The 16,852-nt window shown below is 44.1% G+C and overlaps 1 protein-coding gene across 1 annotated transcript in view; it reads left to right on the top strand.

Moving 5' to 3' along the window:
* The window catches only part of LOC144689219 (uncharacterized), a 42,146-nt gene extending 33,118 nt beyond the window's left edge, over window positions 1-9,028 (top strand). Inside the window, exons 4-5 of the mRNA XM_078556327.1 lie at window positions 5,417-5,512; window positions 8,150-9,028. Of these exons, the coding sequence (XP_078412453.1) occupies window positions 5,417-5,512; window positions 8,150-8,247 (194 nt within the window). The 3' untranslated portion in view covers window positions 8,248-9,028. The remainder of the gene's footprint in view (window positions 1-5,416; window positions 5,513-8,149) is intronic.
* The last annotated feature ends 7,824 nt before the right edge of the window (window positions 9,029-16,852 follow it).

The raw sequence follows: 16,852 nt of genomic DNA, 5'->3' as shown, positions 1-16,852 counted from the left end.
TCCAAAATGGCAGCACTGACATCAAATCAGCATTAAATACTGATTGACAACATGATTTGCCTACTCACTATACTTCTGGCAAACACTCCCTAGAGGTGCACTAACACTTTGACCTAAATCTGTCAGGCACAGCCTGGACCAGAAACATATGGTCACCATGGATGCCATTTTAGAGCCCAAACACCCCTGGTAACTCTGAAAAACTGGGCACTAGGGGGCAGGTTTGCAGCCTTGACTCCAATTCCCAGTGGCTAACCGGCTAGAGTGAGAGGTTGGCTGTCCATCAGGCAGGACAGTAACACCAGGATATAACAATACAGTGGAGCGCAAGGACGGATTGTAGGTTGGGGCATGGGGGTGCATTGTGGAGAACCTGGAAGGACATCAGCAGGACTGGGAGCATGCTCGAGAGAAGATTGTGGGCTGTAAGTAGATTACAAGTGATGTCATCAGATCATAGGAGCAAAGTTGAGGGAGGTGGCACGGTTGGATTGAAGCATTGGGTTCGATTGCAGGGTAGGGTCCTGTCATAAAAACATAAGAACACTGGGAGCAGGAGTAGGCCATAAGGCTCCTCAAAGCTGCTCCACTACTCAATAAAATCATAGCTGGACTTTGGAATCAACTGCAGTTTACTGCCATATTCCCATATCCCAGAGTGCGCCAAAAATCTGCTGACTTCAGTCTGAATATACTCATCGATTAAGCACTCAAAACCCTCTGGAGTAGAGAATTCCAATGATTCACAGCCCTCTGAGTAAACAAATGTCTCCTCAACTCAGTGCTAAATGGCCGACCCTTGTCCTGAGACTATGACCCCTACTTCTGAGCTCTCTAGCTGGGGAAACTGCCTCTCAGCATCTATCTTGTCAAATCCTGTAAGAATTTTAGACATTTAAGTGAGTTCAACTCTCACTCTTCTAAAGCCCAAATAATGTAGACCCATTCTGCAGAGCTCTCTTCATGGAAAGGGTTTTTCATCCCAGGAATCAACCTAGTGAACCTTTGCTGCATCGTCTATAAGACAAGTATATACTTCCCTTGGTAAGCAGAACAGAACTGTACATAGCACTCCAGGTGTGGACTCATCAAAGTGTACAATTGCAGCAAAACTTCCTGATTCTTGCACTCTAACTACCTTGCAATAAAGGCTAGCATGTTATTTGCCTTTCTAATTGTTTGCTGTATTTGCATTTTAAATTTCTGTGATTCGTATTTAAGAGCCCCAACTCTACTGAATACCATGGTCTATCGCCATTTAAAAAATATTTGCTGTTCCATTCTTTCTACCATAGTGGATAATTTTACACTACTCTTCCTCCCTCCCATGACCCCCCATCTCAGTCTCACTCACCTGTGGCCTGGGCCCCTCTGATTGGCAGGCAGCTCTTGGGGGGTGGGATTTCCATTCCCGGATTCCTTGATCTGAGGGAAGGGATAGAATGTTATCGTTTATTGTGAGGGAAATTGAATACAAAAGTTTTTTTAAAATTCATTTACGAGATGTGAGCATCACTGGTTAGGCCCAGCATTTATTGTCCATCCCTAACTGCCCTTGAGAAGATGGTGGTGAGCTGCCTTCTTGAACCGCTGCAGCCCATGTGGTGTAGGTACACCGACAGCGCTGTTAGGGAGGGAGTTCCAGGATTTTGACCCAGCGACAGTGAAAGAACAGCGATATATTTGTGGAAGGGGTGCCAGGAAAGTGGGGAATATTCCATCGCACTCCTGACTTGTGCCTTGCAGATGGTGGACAGGCTTTGGGGAGTCAGGAGTTGAGTTACTCGCTGCAGGGTTCCCAGACTCTGACCTGCTCTTGTAGCCTCAGTATTTATGTGGCTAGTCCAGTTCAGTTTCTGGTCAATGGCAGTCCCCAGGATGTTGATAGTGGGGGAGTCAGTGACAGGGTGGATGTGGAGAGGATGTTTCCTCTTGTGGGAGAATCTAGAACTGGGTGTCCCTGTTTCAGGATAAGGGGTCACCCACTTAAGACAAAGATGAGGAGAGTTTTTTCTCTCAGAGAGTCATGTGTCTTTTGAACTCTCTTCCTCAAAAGGTGGTGGAAGCAGAGACTTTGAATATTTTTAAGGCAGAGGTAGATAGATTCTTGATCAGTAGAGGGGGAAAGGTTACCGGTGGGGGGGGGGGGGGGGGGGGGGGTAGGCGGGAATGTGGAGTTGAGGCCACAATCAGGTCCGCCATGATCTTGTTGAACGGCAGAGCAGGCTTGTGGGGCCAGGTGGCTTACTCCTGCTCCTAATTCATATGTTCGCATGTATGTTCATAATCCACTGGGGCCTTTCTGGAATCTAGAAAATGGAAGATAAAAACTAATGCATCAACTTTATAGGGGGTGAGGAGGCTCGATCAGGGTGGGGGGCATCGCCTGATCACTGCGTGGGGAAGGGGCCCAATTGCAGGAGTCAGCCCACCAGCTGGATGGGCACTTATCTGATAGATGTTGCCTTCTTGCTCCCCTGATAGAAGTCAGTGTTCCAAACCTGCTAAAATCGTTTCCAGCTCCTATTTCCCTTCATACCAACCCTCTGCATCGCCCTAAGAATCTGTTGATTGATTTCTCTGATATTGTTCTGCCCTTCATAAGAGCAGCTCCTACAGCAACTGCATATATTCACATTGCACACCCCTCCCTTTTGGCCTCTGAATGAAGTTATTAGTGTCCGAGTGTGCTGTTGCTCTTTGCTGTAGACTCATCTGGTGAGAATTGGACTGAGAGAATGTCCAGTTTAATTTCATTCCACCTCAGCACCTTGTAAATATTTAAAAAGTGCTGTTACAAGCCTATAATTGACACATTCAGGGTCAACAGGAGGCTCAGGATTTTATCAAAACTCTGTTTCACACTGTCAGGCTCTTTGATCCTATGCAGTAGTTAGGCCTCAGGCTTCTTATGTATCTTGAGAGAAAGGCCAGAAGCACTTCCTATTCATCCAATGTAAAATTATTTGCTGAGGTTTCTGCTCACTCTTCCAAATAGCCTTGTCACTCTGTGCAGAACTGTCATATCCCAGGAAGGTGCTGATCTTTAGTCGCTGACCTGGACTTGCACAATCCCTAATTCCAACCTGGAGGTCTGTGTGGGCCCACACCATTTCCAGGGCCTTCAAGTGTTTCGACTCCAACCTAGACCTGCATAGATTCAATCTCTGATTTAGGCCAGCATAAATGTAGGGGAGGATTTTCTCCTCGTCAGTTTTAATTAATTGATTAAGGGGCTTCATAGCCCTCTTAATTGTCAGCTGGCGTGCGCAAGAGTCGGCAGCACACATGCTGACCAAAATATCGGGTGAGTGCACGATGACATTGGGACGCTCGCCCGACATCGAGCGTTATTTCATGCTCGTGCGTGTCGGGCACTTGCTCGTACACCGAGCTGAAAATCCTGCCCTTAGATTTAGATTTGGAGTTGCTTCGCCTCAAACCTAAGCTTTCACTATGTGTGATGTACAGAATGTTACAGAATATTTTCATATGCAAAACTGGATTGATGCTATGGAAGGTTATTTGGATCCTGGTAGCTCTGGAATTGGACATGTTACAATAGATAGGGCAACTCTCCACTTGCCTGGGTGAGTGCAGCTCCATCAACACTCAAGAAGCTTGACACCATCCAGGACAAAGCAGCCCGCTTGATTGGCACCCCTTCTACAAACATTCACTCCATCCACCACCGACGAACAGTAGTAGCAGTGGGCACCATCTACAAGATGCACTGCAGGAACTCACCCAGGCTCCTTAGGCAGCACCTTCTAAACCCACGACCGCTACCATCTAGAAGGACAAGGGCAGCAGACACATGGGAACACCACCACCTGGAAGTTCCCCTCCAAGCCACTCACCATCCTGAATTGGAAATATATCACCGTTCCTTCACTGTTGCTGGGTCAAAATCCTGGAACTCCCTCCCTAACAGCACTGTGGATGTACCTACACCACATAGACTGCAGCGGTTCAAGAAGGCAGCTCACCACCACCTTCTCAAGGACAATTAGGGATGGGCAATAAATGCTGGCCCAGCCAGTGACACCTACATCCTGTGAATGAATAAAAAAAAACTTTAATTGTCCATAGCAGCTTACAGTTACATAATTTGATACTATTTCTCAGATGTTTCTTTATCCAACAAGGACAGAATTATTCACTGTGTAATTGCTCTTTGCCTCAGAATTTAGCACCAACTCGACAGCAGTGTGTTTTGATAACCAGGATTGTACCACGAAACCTAAACAACATGGTATGTCATACTTAAAGCATTTTGTTAGACATTAGACTCACAATCAGTTAAAGCCAAACTTTTTGCCACAACTAAGAACTTAAAAAGTGAGCAATGGTTTCTTGGATGAAGTTTCTTCAGAGGTAATTTTTGAGGCTTCCCTCCGGGTGTGAGCCCTCACTAGACTGTGTGTGGGGAAGAGGAAGGGCTATAATTCAAGTCCAGGTCAGGGGCTGGGCCTACATTAGTCATCAGGTTGATGTCTGAGGCCATGTAGGCCCATGTTGCTGAGGTTCTATGTCAGAAAGGGAGCATCACAAATTCACTCTTTTCTTTCTGTCTTTGAAGAAGGTCAAGGAAGATTCCAGAATTCACAGTATTGTGAGGAGGTTAGCAAAACATTGAGTGAAAGGAGTTTGAGGTGGAGAAGGGATTGCACAAGTCAACACATGGGCACTATTTGCTTCTGTGTCATGGAAGGAACCATTGCCAAATAGGACTCAGCTTCAATAGTGTTGCTTTGGCACTTGTCAAACACTTAAACTGCAATGGAACAAGCACAAATGGTGAATGTTTAATTCAGCCAGCTGTAGAATGCCAAAGTCCTAGTCAAAATGGCCAATCCATGATATTTTATTTATGCATATTGTTTTGCATATTGGGACATGGAGGATATTTAAACTGTAGTGGTAACAAGTGTCCACAATGTGGTAATAAACAGTTGTGGCATATGTATATAGAAAATATATATATATAGTGTGTGTATGTGTATGCAAGATGGGATGACTTGTCAGATGCAAGCAGTTCACAAAATCAAGTGATTGAATTGTTTGATGTTGAGGCCCACACATGCTGAATGTGTCGAGGATTGCCTGTGCCTGTGAAACTATAACCCAGCATTAATCCAATGGTTTGAGAAGAGCAGAGAAAATTACCAAAATAATATACAAACAATGAAGGACAGGTGAAGATCCTTTGACCCATCCAATCTGTCCCACACAATTGTGATATCTTGAGAATCACACGTACACTTTTCACCCCACCAGAATTCATGATTCAGCAGTTTTGATGATACTGGGTACATTATAATTTAGTTTTGTTCTGTCACGTAGAAACACACAATAGCTCCATTGATAAATGATGACACTGAATGGTGACTGATTACTTCATTCTATTTAGCAGATTCAACAAAATGGATTCTGATTAGCTGTATATTGTCTATCGCTTTGATTGTGTCAGTCACCACTTTCTTTTGGGCCAGAAGGTTAATGAAAAAAGGTAAGGAGGATATGCGTTGTGTTAAAACAAGGATGACTAAAGCAAAGAGATGACATTGATGTTAATGTGTTGAATATACTAGAAAAACTAAAAGGCTCAAAGCAAACAAATCAACAGGAATAGATGGTATTTATTCCAGGATCATGAAAGAAATAGGGAGGAGATTTGTGAAGTGCTGGCAATCATTAAAAGGGTGTGGAGAGTGGGAAGATACCAATAGGTTGGAGAAAAGCCAACATGATACCCATATACAAAAAGGATGACATGCTAGTTACAGGCATTAATCTCATCTTTATTCTGTGGAAAAGAAATTAAATCACTTAACAGGAGTCTATTTGAAGAATCATAGAATGATACAGCACAGAAGGATGCCATTCAGTCCATCCTGCCTATGCTAGCTTTATGAACCAGCTACCTAAATAATCCTACTTGCCTGCTGTTTCCCCATAGTCCTGCAAAATTTTCCCTTCAAGGACTAACCAATTTCCGTTTGAAAGTTATTATTTGATCTGTTTTTTCAGACAGTGCATTCCAAATCATAACAGCACTAAATTATTTTCCTTCATTTTACCTCTGGCTCTTTTGCTAATCATCTTAAATCTAAGTCCTCTGGCTATTGACCTTTCTGCCGCTGGAAACAGTTTCCTCTTATTTACTCTGTATCAAAACCATTCATAACACTTAGGTCAACTTCTCCCTAATCTTCACTGCTTTAAGGAGAATGACCCATTTCTCTGGTCTCTCCAAGTAATTAAGGAACCTCATCCCTGTTACCATTTTAGTAAGTCTCCTCTGCACTCCCTCTTTGGCCTTGACATTCTTCCTAAAGTGTGTTACCCAGAATAGGCCACAATACTCCAGCTGGGATATAACCAGTGTTTTATAAAGGTTTAGCATAACTTTCTTGCTTTTACTCTATGGCCAGGATTTTTCAGTCGGTATGCGGGGGCGGGCCCGACACACCAGTACGTAAAATGACGCGCAATGAGGTCGGGCGTGCGTCCCGATGTCATCACGCTGTCTCGCGATGTTTCATTTGGCTGGCGTGCGCCAGAGTTGGCTGCCCACCCGCTGGTAATTAAAAGGCCTATTAAGGCCATTAATGAAGTAATTAATGTCAAGTTTATGCTGCCCGTCCAACCTCATGGTTGGCGGGCAAGCGAAAAGGCCAAGCAGCCTTTACGTTTTTTAGAAAATCTCGTCCATATGTGGAATGAGGTTTCCTAAAGCTGTTATGAATTAAATAATAAGTTTTCCTGAAAAATAAAAACATGTCCCACCTCATGTGACACAGTCACATGGGGGGGACATGCTTCATGAAATTTTTATTGATTTTATTTATTGTTTTCAAAAGCGCTTCAATCTCCCTGAGGCAGCCCCGTGCCTCACCGCACAGGTAGCGCTGAGCGCTACTGCTCGCATATTATGCTGGGTGGGCCTTAATTGGCCCACCCACGTAAAATGGTGATGTGGAGCCAATCGCGGGCAGCGGTCAGCTCCGCGACCACCCCCGCCCGCTCCCGCTGAGCCCGCCCGATGCGGGAAAGTTCAGGCCTATGCCTCTATTTCTAAAGTTAAGGAGGTGCAGCTCTACAATAATAACTTAGTAGACATAAGCCAGCAGGGATCCAGAAGGCCACGACCCTGTCTGACCAACCTCCTTGATTACTTTGGAGATGTGACACCTCAAGTGGACTGTGGAGAGCCCTAATTCATAGAATACCTTGATATCCAAAATAGCATTTGACAATGTCCCACATGTAACGCTATTCTGGAGATTCAGACAAAACCTTAGGAATGGATACATAATAGACTGGAGGGTAGAAATCAATGACTATTCAACAAAGGAGATATTTTGGGTTGGGGAAGGGTGGAGGCAAACAGTTGGCGGGGTGCCACAGAATTACTTTCATTTATATAAATGCCCAGGACTCAAAACACATTGCAAATGGTCAGATTTTCAGATGATACCAAATTGGAAGCACCAGTATAAGTGGCGGGAACAGCTCGAAAACTGAAGTGAGTTGAAGGAAATAATTATTGAGGCAGAATAATGGCAGATGAAATCTAATAAAGACAAGTGCAAAGTGCTATATGTAGGATGGTGCATTCAAAAAACACGTCCGACAGCACAGCACTCTCTCAGTGCTGCATTGGAGTGCCAGCCTAGAATTTTGCCCTCAAGCCTTTTCTCACTCAAAAGTGAGAATGTTACACACTGAGCCATGGGTGAACTTAAATATGGTTATTGCTTCTCTGAATTTCTTGCCTTGTTCCTCCTCAGCTTCAGTGATACTGTCCTGCGCACTTTTCCTTCTTCCTAGCAAATTTCCAATATGTTGACTAATTTTATCACCTCTTACTCTTACTAATTTTCTTCCAAAACTCCCTCAGTCTGCCCTTCCTGAAACCTCCAGATTCTTAAAACCCAACGTTGGTGTCACATAAGCACCGTTTATCTAATTTTTTCTTCCAATCTTTTCAACCTTGGTGGCATCCTGCACAATGGGCCATAGTCCTTCAGACAGGCTTCTCACTTAGAAAAGAAACCAATCTTATATAGCCTGGCAGGAAGAAGCTGAATTATGTTTCTTTGTGTCAATATTAAAATGATCAGTGTCTTTCTCTTTTTTACAGAGGAACCTGTGTACGTTAATGTGAAATATAGAAATAAAGCTGGTCAGAACTATCAGCCGACAAAAGAAAAGGAATGTAAGATATACGATCTCAAGTAGTTGTGGAGATCCGAAGACTGTTGAACTGAATTGCAGGGTCTCAATGCAGCTTTGAAATGACTGAAGTTTGAATGACCATGTTGACAAGATCTGAGATATTCAAGATATTGGGGGACAGTCTGGTCTGATTTTATCCATTGAAGGCTCACTGGTCAGTGACTGACCCTGCAAATTTGAAAAAAAAAATCCATGGTAATATGAATGATTTTGTAAATTTAAACTTTCAGTGAACCTTCCTTCTGTATGGTGGCTTCTATTGACAAACTGACAATTGGTTCTTCATAGAGGACAAAATTGAGCTGGGTTAAAGTGCAGACCCAAGTTGTTTCATTGTGGCCTACGACCTCATACAGAGACTAACGTGAGGCCCGCTTTCAGGAATTCCACATCGTTGGGAATTGGTAGACAAGCATCTGTGGTGACCATCCCCCACATGCTGAACTGCTTACTGCAAACCTCCATCCCAGGCATTAGCCAAGTGGAAGTAAGCACTTCCTTGTAGTATAAAGTGTTAAAAACTATTATGGCTAATGGTTAATATACATCATCAGTGATGTCAGATCATGTGTGATCAGAGCTCAAACAGAGATGGTTCTGGAAGGAGCCTCACGCTTATCTATCCTTATACATAGTTGTATATAGTTAATAAATGTTTGGAAGTTCCTAAAGACCTTCTGTCCAGCAGTCTACATTAAACACATCTTGGGATTGTTTACAATGATACTTATTTTAATTCTTTCATGGGATGTAGGCGTCACTGGCTAGGCCAACATTTATTGCCCTTGAGAATATGATGGTGAGCCACTTTCTTGAACCACTGTACCCCATGTGTGTAGGAATCCCCATATGTTGTTAGGAAGGGATTAACAGGGTTTTTACTCAGCAACAGTGAAGAGACGGCAATATAGTTCCAAGTTACGATGGTGTGTTGCTTGGAGGGAACTTGCAGATGGCAGCGCTTCCATGTACCTGCTGCCCTTGTGCTTCTAGGTGGTAAAGATCGTGGGTTTGGAAGCTGCTGTTGGAGGAGCCTTGGGAAGTTGCTACGGTGCATCTTATAGATGGTACACACTGCTGTGTGTTGGTGGTGGAGAGAGTGAATGTTGAAGGTGATAATGGGGTGCCATTCAAGTTGGCTGCTTTGTCCTGGATGGTGTTGACATTATTGAATGTTGTTGGAGCTTCACTCATCCAAGCAAGTGGAGAGTATTCCATCACACTCCTGGCTTGTGCCTTGTAGCTGGTGAACAGGCTTTGGAGAGTCAGGAGGTGAGTTACTCTTTGCAGGTTTCCCAGCCTCTGACCTGCTGCTGTAGCCATAGTATTTATATGGCTAGTTCAGTTCAGTTTCTGGTCAATGGTAACCCCCAGGATGTTGATAGTGTAGAATTCAGCAGTGGTAATGCTATTGAATGCCAAGGGGAGATAGTTGGATTCTTTCTTATTGGAGATGGTCATTGCCTGGCACTTGTGTGGTACGAATGTTACTTGCCACTTATCAGTCCAATTCTGAATGTTGTCCAGGTCTTGCTGCATTTGGACATAGACTGCTTTAATATCTGAGGAGTTGTGAATGGTGCTGAACATTGTGCAATCATCAGCGAACATCCCCACTTGTGACCTTATGATGGATGTCAGGAAGATATAAACATTTTCATAATGTTATTTGGAATTTATTGTAAAGTAGAGTAATAGTTGGGTCTGTGTCTATGTATGTGTGTGTGTCTGTGTGTGTGGGACTTAATTGAATTAGAGACAGCTGGTCTGAAGGCTTTGATGTCAGCCGAGAAGCCAGGTTTGAAATGCTAAATAGGTAAACATGAGAGAAGTTTTAGAATGTGAGGTGCAAAGCAAACATTTGAATTTTTAAATAAGCCAGACTAGCTTGAATTCAAAAGAGGGGTTGAAATATTTCACTTAGCCAGGAGAAGTTAAGAAACAGTGTTTTTATTTTTCCCAAAGTGTACTGATAAAATTGGTACTGTGATAGATTTTTATTATTAGAGAGGTAACGTCCAAAGTCATGGTGACACAATGGGAATTTGCATTCAAAGGGGAAAATATTTATAAAGAAGAGAAGATTGTGTGCAAGGGATGGCATTCTAAGATCCAACAAGTGTGAAAAGCCTCCAGCCTCTGTGCCCAAAGTGCCGCCAGCAAGAACTGAAATAAAGAAAACTCATTTTGAATTTGACTGTTCAGAGTATTGTGTTACTTTGCCTGGGTCTTTTAAAATCTATGTGTTTTTACTGTTGCCTTAATGGAGGTGTAACTGGGAGTTAGATTAATTAGGGGAGCTAGGAGTTATCATAGTAGTAATTTGTAGACCTGTGTATGTGCTTAAAATTATTTCTTTTATTAAGTTTAATTTAGTTTTGTAAAAACTCTAAAAGACTCTGAGGCCATATTACTACTGAATTCAAGGCACGCATCTCGAAATAAATATACAAATTGCAAAACAGCTGTGGTAGTTGTTTCGAGTTTCTCTTTGGGATTTGAGCAGCTCAGCATTTACCATGGGTGGAATTTTTCGTTCGTCAGGCAGGCGCGCCAGACACGAACGAGCATAAAATGACGCGCGATGACGTTGGGCGAACGTCCCGACATCACTGTGCACTCGTGCGATATTTTGGTTGACGGGCGCGCACGGGAGTTGGCAGCACGCCCGCCGACAATTAAAAGGATTATTAAGGCCATTAACAATATAATTGAATTAGATTTTTTGCTGATTGGTGGGCAAACGTAAAGGCCAAGTGGCCTTTGCATTTTTTGTGAAAACTCATCCACAGGCAGGTTAAGCTTTCAATCCGGCATTTAAAAAAAAAATTTCATATTAATTTCTAACATGTCTCTGTTCATGTGACAGAGCCCTGACATCAGAGTCACATGAGGGGACATGTTGTTTTAACATCTTAAAATGCTTTATTTTTAATTTTTTATATCTTTATCTCCCTGAGGCAGCTCTGAGCTTCAGGGAGCTTTTCCTGTGTGCACCTGCACGCATGCGCGAAATTCCCCACTGGCCTTTCTTCCCCCTCCCCACCACCCCCACACAGGCAGCTCTGGGTGCTGCTTCACACATTTCACGCTGGGTGGGCCCTAATTGACCCGCCAGCGTGAAATCGCAGTCCGGCTCTGATTGCGGGTGGCAGTCGGCTTACCGACCGCTCCCTCCAGCCCCCGCTGAGCCCGCCCGCCCGACGAGGGCAAAACTCTGACCCATCTGCTATGCCATAACAATGGAGAGATGGTCATTGATGAAGTAGCTGAAGATGGCTGGGCCTACCACACTGCCCTGAGGAACTCCTGCAGGGATGTCCTGGAACTGAGATGTTTGACCTCCAACAACCAGAACCAATTTTCTTTGTGCTAGGCATGACTCCAACCAGTGGAGAGTTTTCCCCCTGATTCCCATTGACTCCAGTTTTGTTAGGGCTCCTTGATGCCACACTCGGTCAAACGCTGCCTTGATATCAAGAGCAGTCACTCTCACCTCACCTCTTGAGTTTAGCTCTTTTGTCCATGTTTGGACCAAGGCTGTAACGAGGTCTGGATCTGAGTAGACCTGGCAGAACACAAAATGAACATCAGTGAGCAGGTTATTACTGAGTAAGTGCCGATTGATAGCACTGTTGACAACATCTTCCATCACTTTGCTGATGATCAAGAGTTGGCTGATGAGGCAGTAATTGGCCCAGTTGGATTTGTCATTTTTTTTGTGGACAGGGCATACCTGGGCAAATTTCCACATTGCTGGGTAGATGCCAGTGTTGTAGCTGTAATAGCTTGCTAGGGCATAGTCAGTTCTGGAGCCCATGTCTTCAGTACTAATACTTCGTTCCTTACAAGAAAAGCTAAATACCACAGCACTAACAGAGAATTAGATTGTCTGATTTGAAATAAGAAATATTTCACTGATATCAGATTTAATCAGTACTTTTTTATACAAAATGATGATTCCTCCTTTGAAGTTATCTCTCTGTAAATGTTTCAAAATTTAAAAAAATATCAGGACATTGGACACACACACACCATACAAAACAAGAACAAATACAAATGTCTTTGTATGTAACATCACATTGATGCATTTCCTTTAAATACATAAATCATATCAATAGTACAATGCAAAGCCCACCCATCACCAGCCCCAGTCCATCAGTGGGAGTGCTGTGCTCAGAATCACAGGCAATGTTTCCTCAAGATTCAAAACACCACAAATCTGCAACGCAAAACCGGAAAGGTGTAGTGAAAATGGCTGGTGCAGTGGGTTAGACAACAGTCCTTCACCTCTGGGGGCCTGGGTTCAAACGGGCCAGATCTCTTCGCTATGGCTGCTGAACCAGTTGGAATTGTGTTTCTACTGGGCAAGTTCCTTAATTGGAACTAAATTGGCAATTGCAGTCAGAAACCATAACAGAGGTCTTATGGAGCAGAGGGTAGTATCGCTACCTCTGAGCCTGAAATCTTGGGTTTGAGCCATGCATGAAAAAGTGTGTGTTGCCACAACAACTCAGATTTCCTAAGTGAAATGTAACACACATATCTTGTATTGCATTTCTGTGCCATGAGTTCATTATCACCGATGCAGACACGATGGGCTGAATGGCCTCCTTCTGTGCTGTTAAAATTCTGTGATCATCTGTATTAAGTCATATTAATGAGCTACAAACTGCAATGATAACATCAGACACAGTGGCATTGCAAAAACTCTATGGTATAGAGGCAATCTTCTGGGGCTGGGTACACTGCTGGAGCATTGGGGAATTAATACCTGATCTTAATATCGGTGCAAGTATCTGATGTGTGCCTGCATCAGTTACTATGGTGAATAGAATAAAATAGAGAACCTGGTAGATTTGAACCTCCTCACCTAATTGGGACAGGGAAGTGGTGTTAAAATTTCTAACTTATACACATCCTCTGTAAGTGAGCTGGTCACTGTTTTAGTAGCTCTCTTCATGAGGTGCCTGCCTGAAGCAAGTGAGTGCTTCATCAATCCACATAAATTGAGGTCCTATGATGTGATTAGGACCCCAACATGGTTTTAACTGGGTGTTTCAGAAAAACTGCCCATTGGCCAATCCACCAAGATTGGCTTAAGTCATTGATCTGCTGGAAGCATTATTTAAAGGGTCACTTGGCTGCAGACACTCATTATTGGGATATTTGTTCTATTCTGCTTAGTGGATTCCTAAGAGAGTTTTGATCTTGGAGATTACTTATTTCCAACTTTGTTTTCTGACTGCATGCCCTGGTAAAACTCTTAGTCCATTCTATGCACCATTTTTGCACTGAAGGAACATTAAGCAAGAGAGGGCTGATTTCACGGACAGTTTCTATCCAGTGACACACATCTTCCTCGTCACTATTGCACCCTTCCAGGAATGTAAGATTTATGCTTAGTGGCAAGCGCTACCCCATGCATGCCTGGTTTATGACACACTCTATGACCCCACCACACCTAAATAGTCCAGGTACAATCACAGCTATGGGACCATAAAAAATATCAATGAACCCACATTTTGAGCAAAGGGTCAGGTGCCGGGATAGGTCTGAAGGCTCTCTACAATATGCTCTACACAGTGGGCTGCATTCTGCACAAATTGGCAATGCAGAGAGGATTGCAGTTGTGGAGGAGGTAACAGGAAGAGACATCATCTCATGAGGAGGAATTGGATGACAGTGAGGGAGGATTAGAAAAGAGTGGGAGCACAGTTGGTTGACCAGTGTTTAAAGTGAGCTGCTCAGCACCCTCCCTGAAAGGTTAACCAAACATCCCTTGTGTTAAAACAAAAACAAAAATACCTGGAAAAACTCAGCAGGTCTGACAGCATCTGCAGAGAGGAACACAGTTAACGTTTCGAGTCCGTATGACTCTTCAACAGAACTGTTCTGTTGAAGAGTCATACGGACTCGAAACGTTAATTGTGTTCCTCTCCGCAGATGCTGTCAGACCTGGTGAGTTTTTCCAGGCATTTTTGTTTTTGTTTTGGATTTCCAGCATCTGCAGTTTTTTGCTTTTATCCCCTGTGTTAACATCCTTTGTTAACCCCCTTCACCACTTCTTTATTGCTGCACTAAAGAAACCATTCATAGATGAACAACATTCTGACAGTGCGGTCTCAGAAGTTGCTTAAGCTCACTGCAGACCAATGTGACAAATGTGGTAAAGGTGATTATTTTAACCAAACATGGTAGTTGCCTTGAATTTATTGCTTACCTAAGTGTTAACCCATAGCAGCTTTCTTTAAAGAAGATTTACTATCTGTGCTACTCCTATGAAGTGTTGCCCCAGAGACTGCAGCAAGGCTGGTGAAAGGCTGGGATTTTTGAGATGCTGGTGGTCGGTGATGTCTGGGAGCACGAGCCTGTGAGGTCCTGGCTGCAGACTGTAGTATTTTGACTGCTGCCAGTGCAGTATGGCTCAGTTAGCTTTCTGACACCATGGCGGCTATAAGAAGGTGTAGTGAGGAAGCAGTCATATTGACTTCCTGAGAAAGGGACAACGTCCACTTCTCTCTTTGCACCACTGACTCTCCCATGGGGCTAAGACTCCTAAGTCCTGCTGATCCATGGATGTGCTTATTGTAGGAATAAGTGACATGTTGAAAGCCCAATTTTTTCAGTCCACCAGTATCTCCCGTTTGGAGACTAGAGGCTAGATAACAATTGTTTGAGCTTCCACCAAAGTTGCAAAGGTAAATTTGACTCCTATTGTCAGTGTCCAGTGTCCTGAGAGGTGGCTACCCAATCCATGGTGAACTGTTGAGTGGTGATGCCATGTGAGTTTCATGATAAGCTATCCGATATCTTGTGCTACTTTGAGTCTGAGGCAAGCAGCTTTCTTTTCATAGCTGGGCCCTTGGAGTCTGAACCTCTGTCCACCCCAGCAGAACTGGGAAAGGAACATTCGTTCCATGAGCCGTCTCTTTGTCTGACCCTGCCACCACTACCTGCTCCTGCTCGCTCATGTTTGCTGCATTGCCATGCACAGACCCCTGTAGCCCACTGTCTAACCCCCCACCGAGTACCAAGTGCTGAGCTGGTGCTTTGGAGGAATGCAGTGCATGATGGTGCCTCCTTAAAAGGATTGTCCTCTTTTGAGGTGTGTTCTTCCGAAGGCTCGCATTTCTGAGAAGGAATTGGAGAAACAAGATAAGTGATACGTGTCCCTGAAGGGCCACTGATGTTGCTGGCTTGGAGAGGATCATGATTTTGGGAGCTTCCTCCCAGGACTTACTCCTTTCACTTGTGTTGTGCACCTTTTTCTCCTGTAGAAATAAAGGGCAGGAGTTGGTTGGTGAGTGCCTACCGAAAAGGAGAGTGCACACGTTGCGGACTTCTGCTTGTTGAGGGAGAAGATGGAAGCAGGATTGGGCAGGGTGTTGAATAGAAAACAATTGGCTGGACTGGGACACGAGGAAGGAGTCATGAGAGGAATTCCTTGTTTGACAATAATTACCTTGTGAGAAGAGAATGCTGTGATTGGCTGTTGTCAAGAGATAAGTGTGTGTGTTTTGGGTAGAGAATGAGATGGTGTACTGTATCCATGTGAGGGATGCTGAAGGGTGTAGGAGGGAATTATTCAGAGTGCTGGGGGAGGGAGTGTGAAGTACTGTGGCTAGGTATTATTGAGAGAGATGTGGAAATGAAGAGCAGCATTCATCCTTTGTTTGTCTTGTCAGGTCATTGAGCTAGTCCCTGTGCTGAGGCATGGTACTGGTGGTGCGGTGCTCCTGGAGCTGGTGATCTCAACCAACTCCCACCAGGCCTGATGAACAACCACTTTTAGTATCTTTCCACCACAGATGGGAAGAGAATTCCCTTCTCCTGATCTCTTCCACCAGGACCTCCAGTGAGTCTTGGAGCCGGGGAGACCTGGGTGGGGGGGGGTGGCGGGTGGGAATCCTGTTTCCAACTCCTCTTCCAGTTTACAGCACTAGGAGACAGCAATGCCAGTAAAATGATTGCAACCTCCCTTTAAGAGGTGGGTTAACACTTAAAAAAGGCCCCTGGAGGCCCACTAGAGATTATGCCCTGATCTGGCCCTATGAAGAGCCTGCTAATCAACTGACATCAGGGCTCTCAGGAGTTACTGCCAGTCTGAAAGTTAGGCCAGTGAGTGAGTTTTACACTCAGCCCAACTCCGCCCATCTGAAAGAGATCTGGATTAAAATCAACTCCAACATGCTGGAAATGTGCAACAGGCACAACAGCACCTAAAAGAGAAAAGACAAGTTCACATTTTACAAAATAGTTTTGAAGGAAACGGGCCCTTCAGCACACTAGTTCCAGTCCTTCCAGAATACTGTCTTGTTATCTTCTACTTACAGCTTCTAACATTTATCTGAACTGTCACACAGCAACTCAGTTCTAATATCTCAAGTGAAAGGTGAAGAGCGCCATCCATAATGTTAATCTGCCTTTGTCTCAGATGCTGACCAACATACACGTGGCCTGGAATTTTACAGCCCCCCTTGCGGGCAGGATGGCAGGCTGGGTGGGTGTTGGGGGTGCTGTAAAATCAGGTCCCATGCCAGTAACACCATTCCCAGTGCCTACCCACCCCCATTACAATTTTATCTGCGGTGGGGTAGTCCTTGGG

Source organism: Cetorhinus maximus, chromosome 13 (assembly GCF_964194155.1).
Source record: "Cetorhinus maximus chromosome 13, sCetMax3.hap1.1, whole genome shotgun sequence".
Taxonomy (NCBI): Eukaryota; Metazoa; Chordata; class Chondrichthyes; order Lamniformes; family Cetorhinidae; genus Cetorhinus; species Cetorhinus maximus.
This window is presented reverse-complemented; position numbering and strand designations above follow the sequence as displayed.